General features: G+C 39.7%; 1 protein-coding gene across 3 annotated transcripts in view; it reads left to right on the top strand.

Moving 5' to 3' along the window:
• The window catches only part of LOC126203290 (coiled-coil domain-containing protein 6), a 68223-nt gene that overhangs the window by 4228 nt on the left and 41377 nt on the right, over nt 1-22618 (top strand). For all 3 annotated transcript variants that reach the window (XM_049937549.1, XM_049937548.1, XM_049937547.1), the window contains exons 4-6: nt 2150-2382; nt 11047-11204; nt 12332-12467. In XM_049937549.1, the coding sequence (XP_049793506.1) occupies nt 2150-2382; nt 11047-11204; nt 12332-12467 (527 nt within the window). The remainder of the gene's footprint in view (nt 1-2149; nt 2383-11046; nt 11205-12331; nt 12468-22618) is intronic.

The raw sequence follows: 22618 nt of genomic DNA, 5'->3' as shown, positions 1-22618 counted from the left end.
CCACAGGATGTCGTGTTAAGACTCAATGTGCGCAGTAGGCTGCATGATATGCAACTTCACTCCTGATGTCCATGGCAAGGTCCATCTTTGCAACCATGAAACCGTGCAGCGTGGTACAGATGGGCCCAGCAACATGCTGAATGAACCGCTGAGGATTGGCATCACATTCTCTTCACCGATGAGTGTCGCATATGCCTTCAACCGGACAGTCGTCGGAGTCATGTTTGGATGCAGCCCAGTCAGCTGAACGCTTTATACACACTGTCCAGCGAGTGCAGCAAGGTGGAGTTTCCTTGCTGTCTTGGGGTGGCATTATGTGGGTGCGACATACTCCGCTCGTGGTCATGGAAGGTGCCATAACGGCTGTACGGTATGTCAATGCCATCCTCCGACCAATAGAGCAACCATATCGGCAGCATCTTGGCGAGGCATTAGTTTTCATGGATGGCAATTCGTGCCCCTATTGTGCACTTATTGTGAATGATTTCCTTCAGGATAATGACATCGCTCGACTAGAGTGGCCAGCATGTTCTCCAGACATGAACCTTGTTGAAAATGCCTGGGATAGATTGAAAAAGGGCTGTTTATGGATGACGTGACCCACCAACCACTCTGAGAGTTCTACGCTGAATCGCCATTGAAGGGAGTGGGACAATGTGGACAAACAGTACCTTGATGAACATGTGGATAGTATGCCACAATGAATAGAGACATGCATCAGTACAAGAGGACGTGCTTCTGGGTATTAGAGGTACCTGTGTGTACAGCAATCTGGACCACCATCTCTGAAGTCTTGCTGTATGGTGGTACAACATGCAATGTGTGGTTTTCATGAGCAATAAAAAGGGCAGAAATGACGTTTATGTTGATCTCTATTCCAATTTTCTGTACAGGTTCCGGAACTCTCGGAACCGATCTGATGCAAAAATTTTCTTGATGTTAGTATATTAGCAGGCACAAAAGTGGTGACAGGTGGCTTGATGTCATGAACACCTTAAAAGTAGTGACTTCAACATGAAATCGTGAATCATTCTGTTAAATTTGTGTAGTCGGATGAGCCAAACCTGTCAAATTGTATATGAGAGGAGATGGACATCCAGGAGAAAGGGACAGACTCTACCTCTTGCAATATTTACATTTCCACAATTTGAAGTTTCATGGAGAAATTGACCCTCTTGTTACTCAATATTTCTGACTGACATAGCAAAGAGTGTACCTGGGTCATGGGGGGAAAAAGGATTGCTGCTGGAAGGTTATACAACATGGGGAATAGTGCATGAAGATGATGTGGCTGACAGGTAAAGTAAGTAAAGTTACTACTTTCATTTGTAGTTAATTGTAACATAGTAATTCATCTCTTGTCATTGCTAGATTGAACACTATAAACAGGATCCATAATTCGTGCCACCAAAATCGCTTCTTTGTTGTATATCACTAGTTGCCTGCGCCTTTGATAGGTAATAATTCTTGGAAATTATCCAATTATAATGTCATTGGTAAACCTCAAAGTTTTTTTATTCTGCCTGAACTTTATTTCCCTGTCCAAACTTCTTTCTTTCTTTCTTTCTTTCTTTCTTTCCTTTGCTGCTTGCTCAGTGTACAGATTGAATAACATCTGGGAGAGGCTACAATCTTGTATTACACTCTTTTGAAGTACTGCCTCTGTTTTGTGTCCTTTGACACTTATAGCTGCAGTCTGGTTTTCTGTACAACTGGTAAAGAACCTTTCGCTCTCTGCATTCTTTCCCTACTGCATTCAGAATGTCAGAGTGTATTCCATTCAACAGCCAAGATAGAAGGGGGTCAGAACATTCAAAAATGGAGGGAATTAATTATTGGACTAATTGTGAATCCATCTTGTTGTTGCTGATAATATTGAGTTGATTGTGAGGGAATAGTTTGTAAACTTTAGTTTTGTGATTTGCAATTTGGAGAAAAGACTTGTAAATTGATTACTAAAATTAAGAGCTAAAATGATTTATGTTGTGTTATAGGAAATACTGATAAGTAAATTACTGAATGTTTGCTGAGCTCTGAAGAGGTCACACTGTGCATGTATTTGTTTGTTCAAATGGTTGAATAGGGAAAACAAAGGATGGTAGTACAAGACATGAAATTACAAGTGGAATTTATTGCTATTCTTTTTCAGTTACGGCAAGAGAAATGTCGACTGGAACAGACTCTGGAACAAGAACAGGAATGTTTGGTTAATAAGCTTATGAGAAAAATTGAAAAATTGGAAGCAGAAACTCTTGCAAAACAAAGCAACTTAGAACAGCTAAGACGAGAAAAGGTTGAATTAGAGAATACCTTGGAGCAAGAACAAGAGGCACTGGTTAATAAACTGTGGAAGCGAATGGACAAGCTTGAAGCTGAAAAGAGGTTAGTGAACATGCTAATTTGTGCTAATAAGTATCGTTGACTATCCCTTATTTTTCTTCCATCCAGAGATGTCGATACATTGAATAATATATATAGTGAAATAATTTAAAATAGGGATAGCAGACACCAAACATAAAATAGTTACTGAAATACTATTTGGCTGTCATAAATTGACAGATCACTTGGTGGCTGTCGGAGAACAGAAATAGACATGTGTTGCCCCCCGCATTATGACTACTTGAGTGGGTTATGGCCATTGAGGGGAAGTCAGAACCGTCTCTTTGTCACCGTGCTAATTCCATTACCCATTTGTTGTGCTTATATAAAAGCAAATGTGGTGCTCAAAGAAATGCACTTTGTCCACAAAAATGTGTGCCACACCATAGGGCAGTCTTTCACAGTGCAAGCAGGTGCAGTCTGAAGTAAAGTAATGATTCGAAATAGCCTGCCTTTGATACCTTTCTGTCCCAGTTGTCATTGAAAGATGGGCTTTTGTCTTATCGGGGAAAGGCTGTGGTTAGATCAGATTGCACGCACATACTAGTTACTGTTACCCAAACTTCTAATGTTTTTCTGTTGTTTTTGGTTAAGGTCAGCACCATCAAGTTATTGTGGGGAAGAGGGCGACACCAATAACTATCCATTAAGTGAAAATGCTGGTGCCAAACAGATTCTAAAATATGTTCTACAGTTATACTCCCTATGGTGCAAATGATCTCTTTTCTGATAGGCAATTAACACCTGTTGCTCCCCCCCCCCCCCCCCCCTCAATTTTTTATTAAAAAAAATTTTTTTGTTTGTGAAATCAAATGATTCAAGGTGATCCATAGGTTCTGTTATTTTACTTATCTAGAAGTGACTTCATTGTTAAAATGTGTACTGTCATTTAGTATAGGGCTACTCATTTTTGCTTCTGCCTTTGGTTAATGATGAGTATAATCAATTATTTATTTTAACCAGCACATGAATATAGCTCAGATAATCATTAGAAAAGTGCATGAAATGCAAATAAAAATCTGTGAACCAATCTAATCGAGGAAGAACTGTAACTAGTTGACATACAGTGGAATGTACAGGTTGGAATATGAGCAATTAGGAAAAGGACAGATTGATACTCACTGTAAAAAATGAGACGTTGGGTTGCAGAATGGCTCATCAAAAAGACTGTTACACATTAAGCTTTCGGCCAAATCCTTCAACAAGGAAAACGCGCGCTCGCTCTCACACACACACACACACACACACACACACACACACACACACACACAATCTGCTTAGGTCAGACTGAAACATGTCAGATGGGAGCAACAACTTGTAGTGAAACAGGGAAGGGGCAGGGTTGGCAGGATACGGATAGAGTAAGACGAAACAGTGCTGCACAGTGGAATGTGCAGGGACTAGAGGTGAGACAGGGCTACCTGATACAGCATTGGGAGGCTGGGGAGGGAGGGAAGGGAAAAATAGGGAGAGGAAAGGAGAGGAGAGGAGTGGAGTGGAGCGGAGCAGAGAAGGGGAAAAGACTGGTGGTACATTGGTAAAGAATAAGAGCACAATGAGGGTGATGGGGCGTGAGTGGGAAGAAGGTGTGGGTCAGAGTGGGCAGAAACTGCTAGGCGGAGCAGTACCGTAAGTTGAGGGCAGAATGGTTTTGGAAGTAGAGACTTTGTTATAAGGATAACTCCCATGTGCACAATTCAGAAAAGCTGGTGGTGGAGGCAAGGATCCAGAAGGCCTGGGTTCTGAAGCAGCCATTGAAATAAAGCATTTTATATTCAGCTGGATGTTGTGTAACAGTGTGGTCCAGTTCTCTCTCTGCCACAGTTTGTCAATGGCCATTCAGCCTGGTGGATAGGTGGTCGGTAGTCATACCAATATGAAAAGCAGAGAAATGATTGTACCAAAACTGACACATAACATGGCTGCTTTCACAGGTGGCCCGACTCTGATAGGATGGGATAGGCCTGTGGATTGGAACTGGGCAAGTGGGTTGGACATATCTTGTACCCAGATTTTCTACAGGGATATGATCCCTATGGCAAAAAGTTAGGATTCAGAGTGCCATGGGGATGGGCTAGGATGTTTTGGAGATTGGATGGCCAATGGGACACCAGTTTAGGATGGTTGGGAAGGTTCTTAGGTAGGATGTACCTTGTATCAGGACATAATAGTTAAAGCCCTGACAAAGGATGTGTTTAAGGTGTTCCAGTCTGGGGTGTTATTAGGTGATGGGGGGGGGGGGGGGGCACTCCTTTGTAGATGGTTCATGGGGGTGGTGGGAGAATTTATGAAACATTACACATGGGAAAAATATATCTAAAAACAAAGATGATGTAACTTACCAAACGAAAGCATTGGTATGTTGATAGACACACAAATAAACACACACACACACACACACACACACACACACACACACAAAGTTCAAGCTTTCGCAACCCACGGTTGCTTCATCAGGAAAGAGGGAAGGAGAGGGAAAGACAAAAGGATGTGGGTTTTAAGGGGATACGGAATCACCTATCCCCGCAATGTTAATATATGCCTACTATAGGGAACATTTTCTCACAAACTACTGGAGACAGAGAGGTAAAAATTTTTCGGTATGTGCATTCATATGTTACAACAATACTGAAACAACAGTTTATTGTCAAAGTATTTTCTTACAGAGATATTGTACATTTATTTTTAAGTAAATTTTTTCCATCGCTTTTTACTAGACTATCACCCCTAAGTCTTTTGTAAATCAAGTAATTAAAAAATCGTTGTTTCAGTATGTAATAGGGACCTATGTCACTACGTCATAAAAATTTCAGACTTCTAGGTTGACCAGTACCTGAGATAATGTTCCTAGATGAAGTAAAAAGTAAACTTACGGGAAACGGAGAAAGAAGATTAAAACATTCCTGATCCGTAGCTAATACCCCCTTCACAGTCTTCATAATCATCTTCAAGTCTTCTTTTGGCACCCCTCTGCACCTGTCTTGCTTTTTTCACTAATGTCTTGATTATATTATCAGCATGCCTTAGTCTGTGCTGATCTAAAAAGAACATAGCACGTACCGTACGGGAACCAACACACATACCCAACTTTTGAAGGACCTGGCATTTAGTTATTTTTCCAAGATTGAAGGTTGCCACAGCATCATACACACCAAAATGTAGTGTATTAATTCCGACAAACACTGTTTTTGGGAGACGATGCCATATCACACTATTCAAGCACTCGTTGGGGTTCTGCGTTTTTCCGTGAAGACATTTCATCAGAAGACTTCTGTCAGCCAGATCTCTGAAAATGGGCTTTATTTCTGCCATGATGGCTGATGGTAGACTGTGGTGGTGAATGTATTTCTCTCCTGTTGTTAGTCCCCTATTGTATTTACACCAGCTGTTTTCACCTTTGGGGCACAAACCATGTTGTGGATGCTCATCCGTGGATGCGGTGTGGAAATATAAAGCCTATATAGCTCTCCTCATTTCTTCAAGATTGCCTGTATTTTGCCTGATTGCAAGGCCATAGCAGTTCTGAATGTGGTCTATTATGGAATCAGTCAATCTTCCTCTGCCATCCAAGGTTTTCCCATCATCTAGTTTTTTCCCTTTCATAACTGATTTTAACCTTCTCAGCCTGGCACCCATTCTCTTCTGCACATGTCCTATACATTCAAGTTTGCTTATATTTACACTGTTCCCATATGGTTTGCTTTCCAAAACTTCTTTGAATGCTTTAGAGTCACCATCTCCCAGATATTTGACATAGCGAACATTATACCACTGTGAAGAGCGATGAAAAATTTTCTTCACCCCAGCAACCTCCATGCCACCACTACTACCATAATAATTAGCAATACAGTCATCACTGTGTTCATTTTTCAGCCTGCCTGTGCACCTACAGTATTTAGACATTATTGCAACATCAATAACCTTGCCAGTATCAACACTAGTTGCTGTTACAACACCATTGTTGGAGGTGTGGCCCCTTTTCTGCCACGTGCCATCAAACGCCACTGTGAGGTCACGACTGCCGTCATTTTCTTCCACTGCTTCTTCCACAGCAACCTGCATTGACTTCTGTGCTACATCTTCAACTGCAGATCCTAGTACATAATTGTAAGCTTCAAACTTTGAAGGTGCACTTGGAAGATTTAGAACACCACATAGCATATCACCAGCTGCTTTGCCCTTACCAATTGCTCGCAATCCATAAACTAACCTAATATTTACACTATAAAGTTCAGTTTTCTTGTATCCATTATTTACAGTTACTGAAACCGAACTTGGAAACTTACAGCTGTATTTACAAACACTGCATATTAAATTAAACTGGGCAGCCAGGCCAACATGGGATTCTACTTTCAGAGAAACGTTTCCATGACATTTTTTGCAGCACAAACTGTTTTCAAGAGCTTCACACAATATATTCGTATCAATGAGTTCAAAAACTTCATTCCCTCTATCAAGTAAATTATATTTCTCTTCCAAATCTCTTAGTTTTTTATGAGAAGCACTGTTTTCATTTGGTGTAAGTTCGTTCGGCAAATCAGTAATAAGTGGATTCACATTTTCCAACAGTGATGATGATGAACTGCTTTGCTTTGCTAATGAATCATTATTTCATTTCTTTTGCCAGTTCACACGCTTTTTAAATACTTTTGCTTTAGCTCTAGGCATTTTCACTGCGAAAAATGAAGCACTAAATACGAAATAACTCAACAACAACTACTTTCTTATATCACACTGTTTACAAAACAGTCCCGCCACAAAGTCAAAGAGTAACTTGAGGAAACCAGAGAGAAACATTTTCGGGCAACTAGTGTATAAATAGTCGCTGGAAACCGGGATATTTGAATTCATGTCACTTTAAAGGTACTGCCAAAAAGTTCATGGTCAGCCACGAGAGACGTGTATAACTAAAGCGCAATACCCGATCTCACAAATATATAAAAATAAAATAGTTATAATTGTAGTAGAGCTATGTATGATACATCATTTTAAAGAGGAAACATGGCAGAATATAATACGCCAATAAAAAAAATTCGATTTTTTAACCCAAAATCCGATTCCGTATCCCCTTAAGCAAGAGTGTAAGGAGTCATTCCAATCCCGGGAGCGGAAATACTTACACACACACCTCCATCTGCACATGTGCGGATGGATATATATATATATCTGTGTGTGTGTGTGTGTGTGTGTGTGTACCTGTCATATATTTGGGGGGGGGGGGTGGAGCTACGGCGCAGGAAATCTGTTTGTGGACTAGGTCTGGGGCATAGTGTCTGTATATGAAGGCATTTGTGAGACCTTCAGCATGCTGGGCAAGAGAGCTGCAGGTACAGCAGGTATGCCATTTCTTAGTGGCTATGTGGTGTGCATGGGATTTTTTGATGTGGAAGGGATTGGCAGCTGTCTAAATGTAGGTGCTGTTGGTTGATGCTGGGTTTAACATGGCTAGGGTGTGGATGGAGCCCTCGCAGAGAAGGTAGTCAATGTCTAGGAAGGTGGCACACTGGGCTGAGAAGGCCCACCTGAAGTGTGTGGGAGAGAAGGTGTTAAGGTTATGAAGGAATGGGGATAGGGTATCCCGGCTCTGAGTCCAGATATAGTCCAGATCATGAAGATGTCAATAATAAATGTGAACCAGATCAGGGTTTAGGTGGCTTGGGAAGGTTTCTCCTAGTCGACCCGTAAACAGGTTGGCATTGGAGGTTGCCATATGGGTGAAAATGGCGGATTTGTTTGTATACCTTTCCTTCGAAGGTAGGATTGTTGGTCCCATTGGTTTCATTTAAGGGGACCACACCCTGCCTATCTAACCCATGTTAATTTAGGCAAGTATTTGATCCATTTATGAAAAAACTATTTGACACAGGACCTTAATATTTTTACTGTATGTTACATGATGATAAGTCAACTGTACTAAAATCTACTTCATCTATTTAATAGTTTTGAAGAAATACTTTTTTAAAATTAGTAACAAAAAATATTAAGTTTTTTCTGCAGAAAATATATTTTTGTGAACTTCCTAATGGGGAAATATTAATGAATGTAGTACCAGAGGTGGCTTTTTATGTTATGCAGAGTCACTGAAAATTTCATTCATTTATCTATGATAGTTTCTTATATAATGGGGCAAATGTACTGAAAATTTTAGTTTGCGAGAAGTTGATTTTAAAGAAAAAACTCTTGAAATTTGTTACTTACAGTTAATTAAAACTGTCCTGCTGCATATGATGGCCCTTCTTTGGCCTCTAGCAGGTCTTCAAGCTTCTTTTTCACCTTCGTGGATGTTTGTCTTGCTTTCTTGGCCATATTAGATGCAGACCTGTGTGCATCAGCTATCCTCATTTTATCGCAGTGTTGTAACCCGGTGATCATATTTTCACCATGATTAATTCCTAGCTTTTTCAGTACCCCACACTTTCCAATATTACCACCATTGAATGTAATAACAGCATCATGAACTCCTAGTTTCACTGTATGCATGTCTACAAATACAGTTTTAGGAAGGCGGTTCCAAATTATGCTGTTGAAAGATTCATTTGGGTTATGCGTTTGCCCATGCAGGCAGTTCCTTAGAAGGTCAGGATGAGCCAAGTCTCTGAAAATAAGTTTAATTGCTGTAATAACAGCAGCTGGAAGAGAATGCTGGTGAGCATAAGATTCTCCAGTTGCCTGAGCTCTATTGCATTTGCACCACGAATTTTCTCCTGATGGACACAATCCATGACATGGCTTATCATCAGTAGATGACTTATGGAAGAATATGGACCAAACATCTCTCCTCATTGCCTCCAGTTTTTCTTTATTTCTCCTTATTGCCTGCCTATAGTATACCTGCAAGTTTTCTGTTTCAGTTTTAGTTAACTGCACCTGTCCGGTCAACAATTTTCCATTTTCTAATTTTTTTTTCCTCTCATATCAACAGTTACTTTTCGCAGCCTTGTACCCAAATGTTTTTGAACATGGCCTACACATTCTATTTTGCTAATAATGGCATCTCCATATGGCTTAGAGTTAACCACATTGTTGTATGCCATACTGTCACCATCGCCCAAATAGTTGGTGTACTATACGCCTCTGTTTCTACGGAGTGATGAAATATTTGTTGTACTCCGTGAACTTCCATACCACCACTTGTTCCTCGAAAATTAGCCGCACAGTTGTGTTCTTTATGTTCATTGACTTTACAACGTTTGCAATATTTAGACATTATCTCCACATCTAACACTTTACCGGTGTCTACACTCGTGGCAGTCACTACTCCATTCAGAGAAGTATGTCCTCTTTTTCTGCCAACTTCCATCAAGTGCAACTGCAGTATCCGATGTCCATCATTTTCTTCACTGTTTACCTAGCACGCAGTTCCACACTTTCCTCACCGATCTCACATACAGCATTCTCTAATATTGCAGTCAGGTTTTCAAATTTATGTGGTGGTTGATGTAAGTTCATCACTGAACAAATTGTTCTCCCTGCATCCATGCCCTTGCCAATGGATCATAAGGCATAAACTAATCTAGTATTGATTTCATAAGGGCCACTTGCATTTGGTTTTGAAGAACTTGTAAATGAAATCACAGCTGAGCATTTCGTGCAAATTAAACACAAAGCAATTGCCAGGCTTTTTCTCCCACTCGCACTCTCACAAATTTTCACACTCTGTGTCTCACCACACTCTGTACATTATACAAATTTAGAAATTACATCTGATGATATTCTCAAATTTTTAATAATGTTACTGCACCCCTCGTCACTTACAGTAAATTCGTTGTAATGCTCTTGAAGTGGTGAGTGCTTCTTTGATGATGCACTTGTTGAAGAATTACAATTAGAAACATCGTTGCCAGACGGCATAACCTCTTGTACAGAAAGCTTTCTAAACTTGTTTCCTCTAAATTGTCGTTTCTTGAAAGTGCCTTTACGTTTTGTCATCTTCAATAAACACAACAAAACACACGTAAACTAGCACTGCAAACATAAGTATAATAACTACTTGCAATCACACCTGAACAAAACTAACTGTGTATTTGAAAAAAGGATACTGACAGTTGCATTCCAAGGATAGCCGACACACACTGGACTAAAAAAAAAATCCCTAACGTTCAATGTAGGGATATAAAGATCTAAAAACATGCAGAAAAGTGGGTGTGGCATATAAACACATGTGGTAGGTAAATGCTCTTTAAATGCTTGAAAAAAAAATTTTTTTTCACCAAAATCCTTTCCATAGTACTTAAATAAAACCTTAATCTATCAAAATATGATGAAAACCGAAAATCAGTATTTTTTTTTTTTTTTTTTTTTTCCCAACCTGAACCACAGTGTCATCCCCTTAAGTTTGTCTGGCCTGAGTGCCCATAAATAGCGGCTGTGTGTGCGTGTGCGTGCACCCACTTTTCTGATGAAGGGTTGGGCCAAAAGGTTGATGGGTAACAGCCCTTTTGTTGGGCCTGTCTGCACATCAACATGTCATCTTTATGGTGATTAGCACTCTATCCTTTCCATATTAGTTGACATACAGTCTAAGGGTTAGTGAGGAAGTGTCATTGTTCTCAAAGTGGAGGATAATTGTTAAATTGTGTGCTTCATTAATTTCCAGAAAATGAATGTGAATATTGAGGTTTTGAAACTGTTTCAAGAAATATGTATTTGTAAGTGTTTGCTGTGCAGGATGTTGCAGATAAAACTGGACCAGCCAGTATCAGATCCTGCATCACCTCGAGAAATAAGCAACGGTGATCCAGCTGCAAATCTGAGCACCCATATACAAACTCTACGTAGTGAGGTGGCACGACTGCGGAATCAGCTGGCCATAGCACAGCAGGAGAGTGAGTACACTGTGCTTAATTTATTTATAATATTTATGTATGTGGCTACATGGAGTTTTGATAAAGCAGTGAAGAGCTGTGGGAGACATAGGCTGTGTAGTTGGAGCAGTGAGGGGCTAGAAAGCATGCTGATGAAGTTCAGAGTATATACATGATAAAATGGGTATACATGGATATAGGGAGCAGCTAGTGGAAGCCCCAACTATGCTGCTGCCCTAGAATATTCTCTTGACAAGTAATATGTCATTTGAGTGTCAAAAAAAAAAAAAAAAAGTGTGTGCAGTGAATTTCGCTTCTAGAGAAGACCGTCCTTTGCAGCCTTTCCCACATATTAAAGTTTTCAGTAGTGGGTCAGTGCCTCCTGGACCCTCATGTTGTGATGTCTGGGATTCAGCCCATGTGGCGATTGACCTTCTTCTCCATACTCCTTCTTTGATAGGTTTTTAAGCAGTTTAAGTGAACTTGAGTAATTGATACAGGAGTAGCATGTTGAGTAGCAATTGTAATATTACTGTACTTTGCCTACCGTTTTCATTGTCGAGCTACTGGTGTGGTTAAAATTTTGTTTGGCTTGTGTATATTGTGATCTTATTGTCGAGTGATTGAAATGGATTCTTTTTTACTCAGAGGAAAACAGACTGATAAATATTCATTTAACAATGTTCCGTTTTCATATACACTATGGGATACACAAAAAACTGTGCTTGTCAGTGGGAGTTACGTTGTGTTAAATGGTTGTTGCACAAGGCATCTTGGAAAGCTGTATGTTACATGCACATTACTAGTTGCTGCTCATTGCCTGTCATCATCATCATCATCATCTGAAATTACGTTCTCCAGTAAGACAATTGTTCCCTTAGAGAACAACCTTTCAAAATAGATCAGCTTTGAAGTTACAAAAATGATGTTCATGATGATGGAGATGTTCATGTCTTCATTGATAGAACATGCCATTTCCGTGATTCACATGAATTTCTTGCTTCGTGTCTTCCATAAGTCGTCAGTCTGGTAGTTTTTTAATCATCATTAGTTTGTGTCTGTCAGTTGTCCATTGATATTAATATTGGCAAATATGATTCCAAACTCTTTAATTTTTTGTCTTTATAGTGTTCAATTTTTTTTCACAGACACCGAAAAAATGCAGCGGTATGTAAATGAAGAAAAGAGCATCCGTGAAGAGAACCTAAGACTACAGCGGAAGCTGCAGTTGGAAGTGGAGAGGAGAGAAGCGTTATGTCGGCATCTTTCAGAATCGGAGAGCAGGTATAGCAAATTCTATTTCCAGTTTTTCTATAATTCATAGTTTTTGTAATGTTCATGGTCTTTCCTTCTGTTTCTGTGAGATTAGATATTATTCCTGTGTGAGAAACAGTTGTTCAGAATGAACCTCCTGAATTTCCAGTATTTGCTTTGGTATACAGCGTCTACACTTTCGAAATATTTCTGACACGGTTCTAGTTGGCGGTTCAGTTCTGTGTTTTCTGACTTCTTCCACAAGATAAGGAATAATTAGTGTCCAAATAATAACTTGGACGTGAACTCTTGTTCTTTAGCAGTTAAATTGAGGACAGGTAGTTACTTCACTGAACAGTTTAGCAGCACAGTGAAATAAAAAAAGTATACATGTGACTTCAATTCATTGTGACATGGATAGGTTTTTCACTTAGTACGAAGGTATCCATAAAACTTCAGCATACATCTTGTAACATTCTATAGACACAGTATCAGAAGTAACACCAACCAAGTTTTCTTCTGCTTCCACATGAAGGGGTTCACAATAACACTGAACGAAGTGTAGAATGATACAAAGTTTCATAACTATAGAACATACCAATATACAGTCACATACGTGAGCATACTACTTATAAGTAAGTAAACATAAGATAGACCGAAGGCACAGCATGCCGGGCTTATGTTGGGTCACTGCATATGGTACAGCACTTGCTGTACCATCTGTCCAGGTTGCAAGATGACTTCTCTAGCCTGACCATGGAGGCACTTGTACTGTGCGCTGTTTGATTTTGTGACCTTGCATTATGGGGTTGCAACACTCCTGTGGAGATGCTCATGTCTTCATTGGTAGGCAATGACAGCTGTAGCAGGTATGGTGCTGGGACAGGAGAATATGGTCTGAAATGGCATGGGCATGGACATGTGCGGCACCCACTCCCCTGCGAGAGGGCTTAAGGGAGCACAGATGGTGATGGTGCTGTATGCATGTGCACATCTGGGCGGGCACTAAGTGATGGAGGCAGCAGAGATGGCGTGTCAGGGTCTGAAAACAAGGCGGCAGCCCGCCACTAGCTACTCAGCACCCGACAGTGATGGCACCCAGAGTGAAGAGAGCGCAGGAACTGGAGGTGGCGTGGATCTCACTGCAGGGACCGGCACAGATGGTCAAGGTGACCGCAGGGGCAGAGGTCCAAATGGAATTAAAGGACGGACCTGCAAAACCGTCATGAATACGCTCTCAGGGGCACTGGGAGGGGGGGGGGGGAGTGGGAGGGGGGGGGTCATGGGGAAGGGAGGCCCATGATGACGTTTAATGGGTGGCGCACTGTGAGCAGACTACCACAACACTCACACTAAGCCAGAACGGGTGTCAGCGGGCCGACTATTTTGTATGAGAAACACTCCAGAGGTGGAGAAAGTGTGTGATGTCCCACCCCAGTGCGGATGGGATCACAACCCTGGGTGCTGACTCTTCAGTAGCCAACACTAACACACCATCAAGAATGGGGAGGCAGTTGCAGAGTGCATAATAGTTACACAAAGAGTCTGACACTTGGTCTCGTGGTTTACCTGGCTTGGCTAGCTGTGGTCTACAAATTGAACAGTGTGACATAAGACAGGATCAGCTGTGACAGCCACCGAAATCTGAGAAATGCTGATGAGAAAACCATGGTGTTTGGGCTTCAGTGTCGTAATTGGAAACGCAGCACTTCATCCTGATCAGATGTTGGATCAGTGTCAGTTGGCAGTCGAGTAAAAGCATCTGCATTAGTATTCTGCACTGTGTGTCTGAAATGACTCTAATAGTTATAGCATGACAAAAACACAGGCAAGCATTGCAGACGATGGACTGCTTTGTCCAGTAAGGACACCGAAGGAATGGAAAGAGAAACCGAAGGTTTATCTGCAGCCATACTCTGCAAACCACTGCAAATCACATGGCAGAAGGTACTTCTCATTGTAGCAGTTATTAGGGTATCTTCCTGTTCCATTCACATATGGAATGTGGGAAGAATGATTGTTTGAATGCCTCTGTGTGTGCGTGTGCGCGCGTGCGTGTGTGTGTGTGTGTGTGTGTGTGTGTGTGTGTGTCCTCATGATCCCTATGTTGAGTGGACATCCTCGGGATAGTTACATCTCTCTTAAAGAGTCTGCCAGTTCAGTTTCTTCAGCATCTCTGTAACACTTCCCCATGGGTCAAACATGTGACTATTTGTGTTGCCGTTCTCTGTATGTGATGAGTATCCCTTGTTAGTCATATCTGGTATGGGTCACACATACTTGAGCAGTATTCTAGAATGAGTTGCATGAGTGATACGTAAACACTGTCCTTTATAAACTGATTTGCACTTCCCCCACGCTCCACCAGTAAACTGAAGAAACGTGCTTTAACCGCATTTGAGCCTATGTGATCATTCCACTTCATAACCTTACAGAGTGTTACACCGAGGTATTGGAACGAGATGCCCAATTCCATCAGTGACTCATTGATATTATAGTCATAGGACACTATGGGTTTTGTGTGTGTGAGTGTGTAGTACAGTTTTACATTTCTAAACATTAAAGCAAGTTGCCAGTCTTTGCATTACTTTGAAATCTCATAGAGATCTGACTGACTACTTATGCAGCCTTTTTCAGTTTGCATCATCTGCAAAAAGTTTAAGGTTATTATTAATATTGTCACTGAGATCATTTTTATACAACACACATTTCCCTGGGGTACACCCGAAGTTACTTCATCTGATAATGACTCTCCATCCTAGATAACTTGCTGTGTCCTCCCTATGAAAATGTCCTCAATCCAATCTCAAATTTCACTTGGTACCCCATATTATTGAACTTTTGACAAAGGTGCAGTACTGATCAAATGCTTAAATGCTTTGCAGAAATCAAGAAACACTGCATCTACCTGTCTTGATCAAAAGCTTTCAGTATATCATGCGAGAAAAGGGCGATTTCGACCTGGTTTCACATGATCACTGTTATCGAAATCCATGCCGGTTGGCATGGAGGTGGTCATTCTATTCAAGATACTGCATTGTGCTTGAGTTTGGAATATATTCTAAGATTCTGCAACAAATTGATGTGAAAGATATTGGATGGTAGTTTTGATGATCAGTTCTACTACTCTTCATGTTGACAGGCATTACCTCTGCTTTCTTCCAACTATTGGGCACAGTTTTATGTTTGAGGAGGGATCTATGATAGACTATACTTAAAAGAGGGGTGACTCAATCCCAAATTCAATATAGAATTTGAGGGCTTCCATCAGGCTCTGGAGCTTACAATTTCAACTATTTCAGCCGTTTCTCAACAGGGTCAATCCATACCAAGTGGTCCAAGAAAAAAATAATTGGTTGCTTGACCATCTCAGAAAAATTTTATATTTGCTGGGTGAATTCCCCAATGTTTAGTAGTCACAAAACATTTTTTAAAAAAATTTATTGTTTATTATTTTGAAATGGCAGCCACATTTGTTCCAGGCTGCATGCGTTCTTTCATATTTGCAAGCATCTACATTTTTTACAGTTATTCAGTAGTGGATTGTCCTAAGCCTTTCAGATAAAATGCATTTAGTTCAACACACTCTGAGCTACAAATTATCATCATCATCACTTAGCTTAATGTATTCTTTAATATATTTTTAATAGTTCAAAGTTATCAGCCATAAATTTAAAAAACTCAATTTTTGAACAGTAGTTTTCCAAAGAAAGATTAATTTCTAAGATTTAATATTTTTTCTGGTATTAAACTGTATAGTTTAGTTACTTTTTATAGAGTATCAATGGTGAGCAGCTTACACTTAAAAAACAAGCAATTTTGAAGAAAATATATTTTTTTAATTTTTTCCATTTTGTGGCCTGCAATATCTTTGTTTGGGGGACGAGATAAAAATCAGAAAATTTCATACTTAATAGACCTTTATGATATCAAACTTCAGTATAAATTTCAACTTTGAGATTCAATTGGAAGTTATGGAAAAAAATTACAAACATGAGTGAAAAATGTTTTTTAACATCTGTGATATCTAGGCTTATGGAATAAAATACATCAGTTACAGTATCATATATATGATTACTTTTTTTTTATTGAAAATAAGCCTACTATTTCATTATATTGTTCTCTTGTTATTTGTTTTTAGTATATCGCTCATTGAACGTTTGAGAAATTTGTTCACTCAGTTTGGGTGTTAAATTATAAGTTCACCCAGTCACGGTTCTAAATTCCATGAGACAGCTTCCTTAGTGGCATCCAAACTTGATCCTTCTCAATTGTTTTGAAAAATGTCCTTGGTCCTAGAGGGTGATAAAATACAATATGTACATCTTGGTTTTGACAGTCAATATTATCAACTTCACCAATCCATCGTAAACACAAGCCACTATGTCTTTATTTTGAAGAACCAGTTGTAAAAGTTTTCCACACTGATGTTCACTATCGGGCGAAGTTGATGTGATCTTAAACTTCAGTAAGTTGTGTGAATGGGGTACAAAACAATGAAAAGATAAGAGTGCCTTTAGTCTTCAGACAAGTGCTGTACCTTTTTTTCCTTTCTCAACACACTGCCATACACTTCTAGTATTTCCTCACACTGTACAAAAGCATAGGTAATTCTTTTGATATGTTTTTTACAGAATTCAAACATTTCTTGAGGTGTTATGATATGATTGTCATCGGTCCGCTGCAGACTTGCTTTTGTGACAGCTTGCTTTGTTGTACCCCCGACACCATCACAAGCATTCTTCCCATGGCATGAAGCGAAAAAGTGCCATTCTACATCAAACCCAAAATCTTCTTTATGAAAGGAGGTGTTAATGATTTTTTTTGTTTTTGTATTGACTTGCTGCCCCATCCGAAAAGTAAATCAGTTTTTTTTATTGAAGGGTGGTGCTGTTCAAAGTAGTTTGTTAATTTTAGTTGAAAAATGTGCTCTGCTGTAGTGTTGTGTTCAAGGTAGTCACTTATGACACAATAGCTGTGGCTCATTAGTTTCTTTTCATCTTTATAGTAGAATACAAATGGATGAACTGTGGCCTGTTCGTTAACCCAGTGGTGCCCTTGTACTTCATCTTGAACAACAAAGGAATAATTTTTCAAAAAGTCAGCAAGAACTAAGCATTCATCAGCTGCCAAGGTTTGCTTTTTGTCTTTCAAAAATTTACTTTGACCTTTAGCAATAAAATGATGCATTTTCAGATTTTCATGGTTTGCCACCAACACTTCAAAAAACTCTTCTCATGATTTTATTACTGTCATCATTTCAGTTCTGTCGTGTCACCCATTGTTTGTATTTTATATTGTCAGGCATCAAATTGTCGTCTTTGGATTCTTCAAACATGTCAAGTAAGGCTTGTTTGCCTGGACAATCTTCACATTTTCCCTTGATCATACAATTGTAACTGTCAGTATTGCATACCATAACTTCCTAAAGGTCTTTATAGTAAACTCTTAAGATTGGCCCCATCTATTATCAACTTTACATTCTGATGGTACAAACACAAACATTATGGGTGCCAGATGCCCCTGCAACAATACACCAATATTGGTCTCAACTCGCAAAACTTTGATCTTCTTATTTTAATGTCAGGATTTTCTTTTTTTTAAATTCAGTGAATAGTTCATTCAAATTACACAATATTAACCTTTTTTGTCTTTGAATCTTAGAACCATTTTCTTTCACAGAAACAGTCTTTTTTGCCAGACATCTAACAGCTGTTACTATCATCCTCATATTACTTAATAACTTGATTGATTGTGTTTTCGTCTACCAAATTAGATGCACTTTTCTTTTGTAATGCTGGTAAAATTCCCTGTTCTTTTACTAATTGCCTTGTTAACTTAACAATACATTCTGACACATTAAATTCATCACTAACTTTTGCTCGACTCCAAGAATTTGGTAATAAACTGATAATCTTGATTTTATTCTCTCTGAAGTACTGCATTTAGTTTTTAGTTTTTCCATCATATCATCATATTCGGTTGGTGAAGTTCCATCTGTTTTAGTACAAATTGTATTTTGAAATGAAACTTCCAACTTCTTTATGACTGTAGCTACCATTTTCTCAATTTTTGTATTCATGGCACTCGGTCTTTTATCTTGACTTAGTTTTATAATTTTACTAGCAGTTGATATACTCAGGATTTCACAAGCTGTATCTACTTTTTTAATGGTTGCTGATAAGTCACAAAATTCTGTATCTGAGGTTTCACTATCCTCTCTCTTGTGAATTACAAATGTCTTAGAATAACATGTTAGACACAATGATTTTCCTGGTATGAGATTGACAATAGGACTTTTATTTTTACAATAATGATCAAATGTTATTTCTCGCAGACCTTTTGTTATAGGTGTCTTATGTTTCTCAAACGGGTCCATGCAAGACTGACCAAAATGGTGATGAAATTTTTTTAAGTATTTCATTTCATGGTACTTGCATGTTGATTTGACCTCTGGGCCGACTTGTAAGTGAAACAACACTTTCTCTTCTGCACTGTAATCTTCGATTAAAGTAATGTCTTTAGGGTACACGCCATACACACTTTTATGACGTGTTTCATTAATAACAACACCAACAGAACACTGAGACAGCATTTTTCAACTGCACACTTCAAGAACTTATAGCTAAATAAGTGTGAGTAGACAATTGTTGGTGTAAGGGGGGAAGACAACAATCAGACTTGTATAGGCTTGCAGATGTAATTGTTAGCCGCCTGGTACAATTATCGCAGCATTGTTTCGACAAATAATCATTAGCTAGTGTAACGTGGTGTGTTACATTATGCAATTGGTATAATTTATTTGATTAGCCTACCAGATATCGCAGATGTTAACAAACATATTTTTGACTCGTGTTTGTAATCTTTTTTTTTGTAACTCAAAGTTGAAATTATACTGAAGTTTGATATCATGAAGGTCTATTAACTGTGAAGTTTTCTGATTTTTATCTGGTCCCGCAACAAAGATACTGCTGGCCACAAAATGGAAAAATTAAAAAATCAATTTTTTAAAATAGTGTATTTTTTAAGTGTAAGCTGCTCACCATTGATACTCTATAAAAAGTAACTAAACTATACGGTGTAATACCAGAAAAAATATTAAAGCTTAGAAATTAATCTTTCTTTGGAAAACTACTGTTCAAAAATTGAGGGTTTTTTTTTTAATTTGTGGCTGATAACTTTGAAATATTAAAAATATATTAAAAAATACATTCAGCTAAGTGGTGATGATGTTAATTTGTAGCCCAGAGTGTGTTGAACTAAATGCATTTTATCTGAAAGGCTTAGGACAATCCACTACTACATAATTGTAAAAAATGTAGATGCTTGCAAATACAAAAAATCGCATGCGGCCTGGAACAAATATGGCCGCCATTTGAAAATAATAAACAATAAAAATTAAAAAAAAAATGTTTTGTGACTACTAAACCTTGGGGAATTCACCCAGCAAATATAAAATTTTTCTGAGATGGTTAAGCAAGCAATTATTTTTTTTATTGGACCAGTTGGTATGGATTGACCCAACATGGCTGACACTACTACTTACTTCACTCATCTTTTCAGTGGTACAAAGATTAAATTGGGGCAATACTCTTGGGTTTTCCTCTGTAAAATTATATTTGAAAATGGAATTAAGTATTTCAGCTTTTACTTTGCTATCCTCAATTTCAGTTCATGTCTCATTTGCTAGGGTCTGGACGCTAACTTATGGTGCCACTAACAGCCTTTATACCCACCTATGGGTTCATGGGTTACAATAGGCCCAAGGTTTTCCTGCCTGTGATAAGATGCAACTAAAAGGGGTCTCCCACTTTTCAGCCCAATGAGTTCAGGTCCCATTTTATGGTTTGACTTCCCACTTTCCAAATTGACTTACCACTTTCCAAATTCTACAGAAGTGTGGGCCATTTGGTGAAGGACGTCTTATGTGGTGCTCCAGTTATCCACAGTGCTGTTGGATTAGATCTCTTGCACCTCTTATTGTCATGGCTTTGCATCTCCACCTGCAACTCAACTATTTTGGTGAGGGTACCTTCCGGGGTACGTCTTCTTTTTTCCGTTGTCTGCTGTCCTCTTCCGCCTCCATGACACTATTGGATTTTTACACACTCAATATCCAGCACCATGTACCCATTTGATGGTAGCCCACTGACAACACAGGGATCGCACTGCTGATGTCAGAGCTGCAAACTGCCCACGTATGCCAAGGAGTAGATGCCCATCTTCTTGGGGCATCAGGACTCCCGGCAATGGCCATCGTGACAGGTGGCCTTTGCCATGGCTGGGTGGTGCCTGTGGGAGAAACTCCTAATGGGAGTGGGTGGTATCAGGGCGGATGACCTGCAATTAAGCGGACCAAGTCATCTTTCGCTTGGGACCGAATGACCCGAGCAGTCTCTGAGAAAGAGAAGGGTGATTACATTGCTGACAAATATGATTCTAAATCATTTCCCTCCCTAGCAACACCATGGGAGGAATGTAGGGCTATAGAGCGAAGAGAGCCATATTCACCTTGTTATTTAAGAGTGCAACAGAACGCATGGGAACTCCTTCTAGATACGAAGCCTCTTTTTTGTTGAGCATCTGGAGGACAAGTTTGGGGAAGTGGCAGTGCTGCCCAAAATGCGCAATGGGTCGGTTTTGATTCAGTTGACATCTCCAACCCAGTCCCAGGCATTACTCGTCTGTGACAAGCTGGATGATAGTTCTGTTTTGGTCACTCCCCGTAAAAGCCTCAACATGGACCAAAGAATTATTTTTCATCGCGACCTCCTGTTGCAGTCCAATAATGAGCTACGTGCCAGTTTGGAACGACGTGGCCTTCACTTCGTCTGTTATCAAGGAGACAACGAATGTATGGCAGTCATTGATTCAAGTTACAGGGACTCCATTGCCCTTTGCTGGCTCCACATCAGCCGTATTTGGCTAATACGTGGTCACTTCCTCCATCGCGAGGATTCACCTGGGTGTTGCTGTGGCTCCCACATGACTGTCGTCTACATCTTGTTCGACTGACCTATTTTAGCCGCTCTGTGGCAGTCTTTGAACCTTCCCAGCATCCTGCCTCTGGTGTTGGGCAACAATGTGTCAATGGCTATCGGCGTTATACGTTTTATTCGTAAGGTTTTTTTTTACCACACAATCTAAGGGTGGGAGCCTGGCCTTCTCTCCCAGAGCTCCATTCTCTCCCCCCTCCCCCCCTCTCTGTTTTAACTGTTCCTCACTCTTCCTTTGCTGTTTGTTTGCCTTGGTGTTCTTCTTGTCCCTGTATGTGTTCATCTTGCCTTCTCTTTTAGGCTGGAAATTTTAGTGTGTTGCAGAGTGGCTGGCTCATCCTTTTTTTTTATTGTTTTGATCAGCCAGCCTTGGCCACCTGCTATAGTATTTTAATACCTACCACTACTTTTCCTTTTTGTGTACGTTTTTCCCCTTTTGGTTAGCTTGTTCCGTTTTTCCTTTCCAGGTGGTTCCTCTTTAGTTTTCTGCTCTTTTTCTTTCCCCGACTCCTTTTGGGAATTGTTTAAACTTAAGCTTTGTCTGCATGAGGAAAAAGGGGCTGATGACTCTGTAGTTTGGCCCCTTTATACCCTACATCAACCAACCAACAGCCTTTACATAGAACCAGAATTTTTTTTGGGTTCTGTGAAAGATTACTTGACAATATTCTGCTAGGGTAGTCACTGAAGGCTTCGCGCATCGCCTTCTCGACAGCCAAACAAATTTCATTTAGCATCTGATATCTGTAGTCATATTCTTTGTTTTACATTTATTATACAGTAGTCTCCATTTCTTTTGAAGTGTCTTTACAGTGCCTGTGTACTGTGGAGGATACCTACCATTATGAACTGTTCTGCTGGGTACATTGAGGATGACACGAAAATTATTGAACTATATGGAAAAAAAACATAAACTGGTTACAAACTATGGTGTGCACACACTTTATTCAACATGTAAATGTCACTACAGATATTCAGATTTACATTATGACAGGTTCGATGTGCCTGCCGTCATTGGCGATGATGTGGCGCAGATGAATGGCATACACCTTGTCCTTAATATAGCCCCACAAAAAGGAATAGCGTGTGTTCAGATCTGGAGAATATGCCGGCCAATTGAGGCCCATGCTAGTAGTCTCTGGGGTCCCCAGAGCCAGAATATGGTCCCCAAAGTGCTCCTCCAGG

Source organism: Schistocerca nitens, chromosome 9, assembly GCF_023898315.1.
Source record: "Schistocerca nitens isolate TAMUIC-IGC-003100 chromosome 9, iqSchNite1.1, whole genome shotgun sequence".
Taxonomy (NCBI): Eukaryota; Metazoa; Arthropoda; class Insecta; order Orthoptera; family Acrididae; genus Schistocerca; species Schistocerca nitens.
The sequence above is the reverse complement of the archived record's forward strand: the minus strand, read 5'-3'. Positions and strand labels throughout refer to the sequence as shown.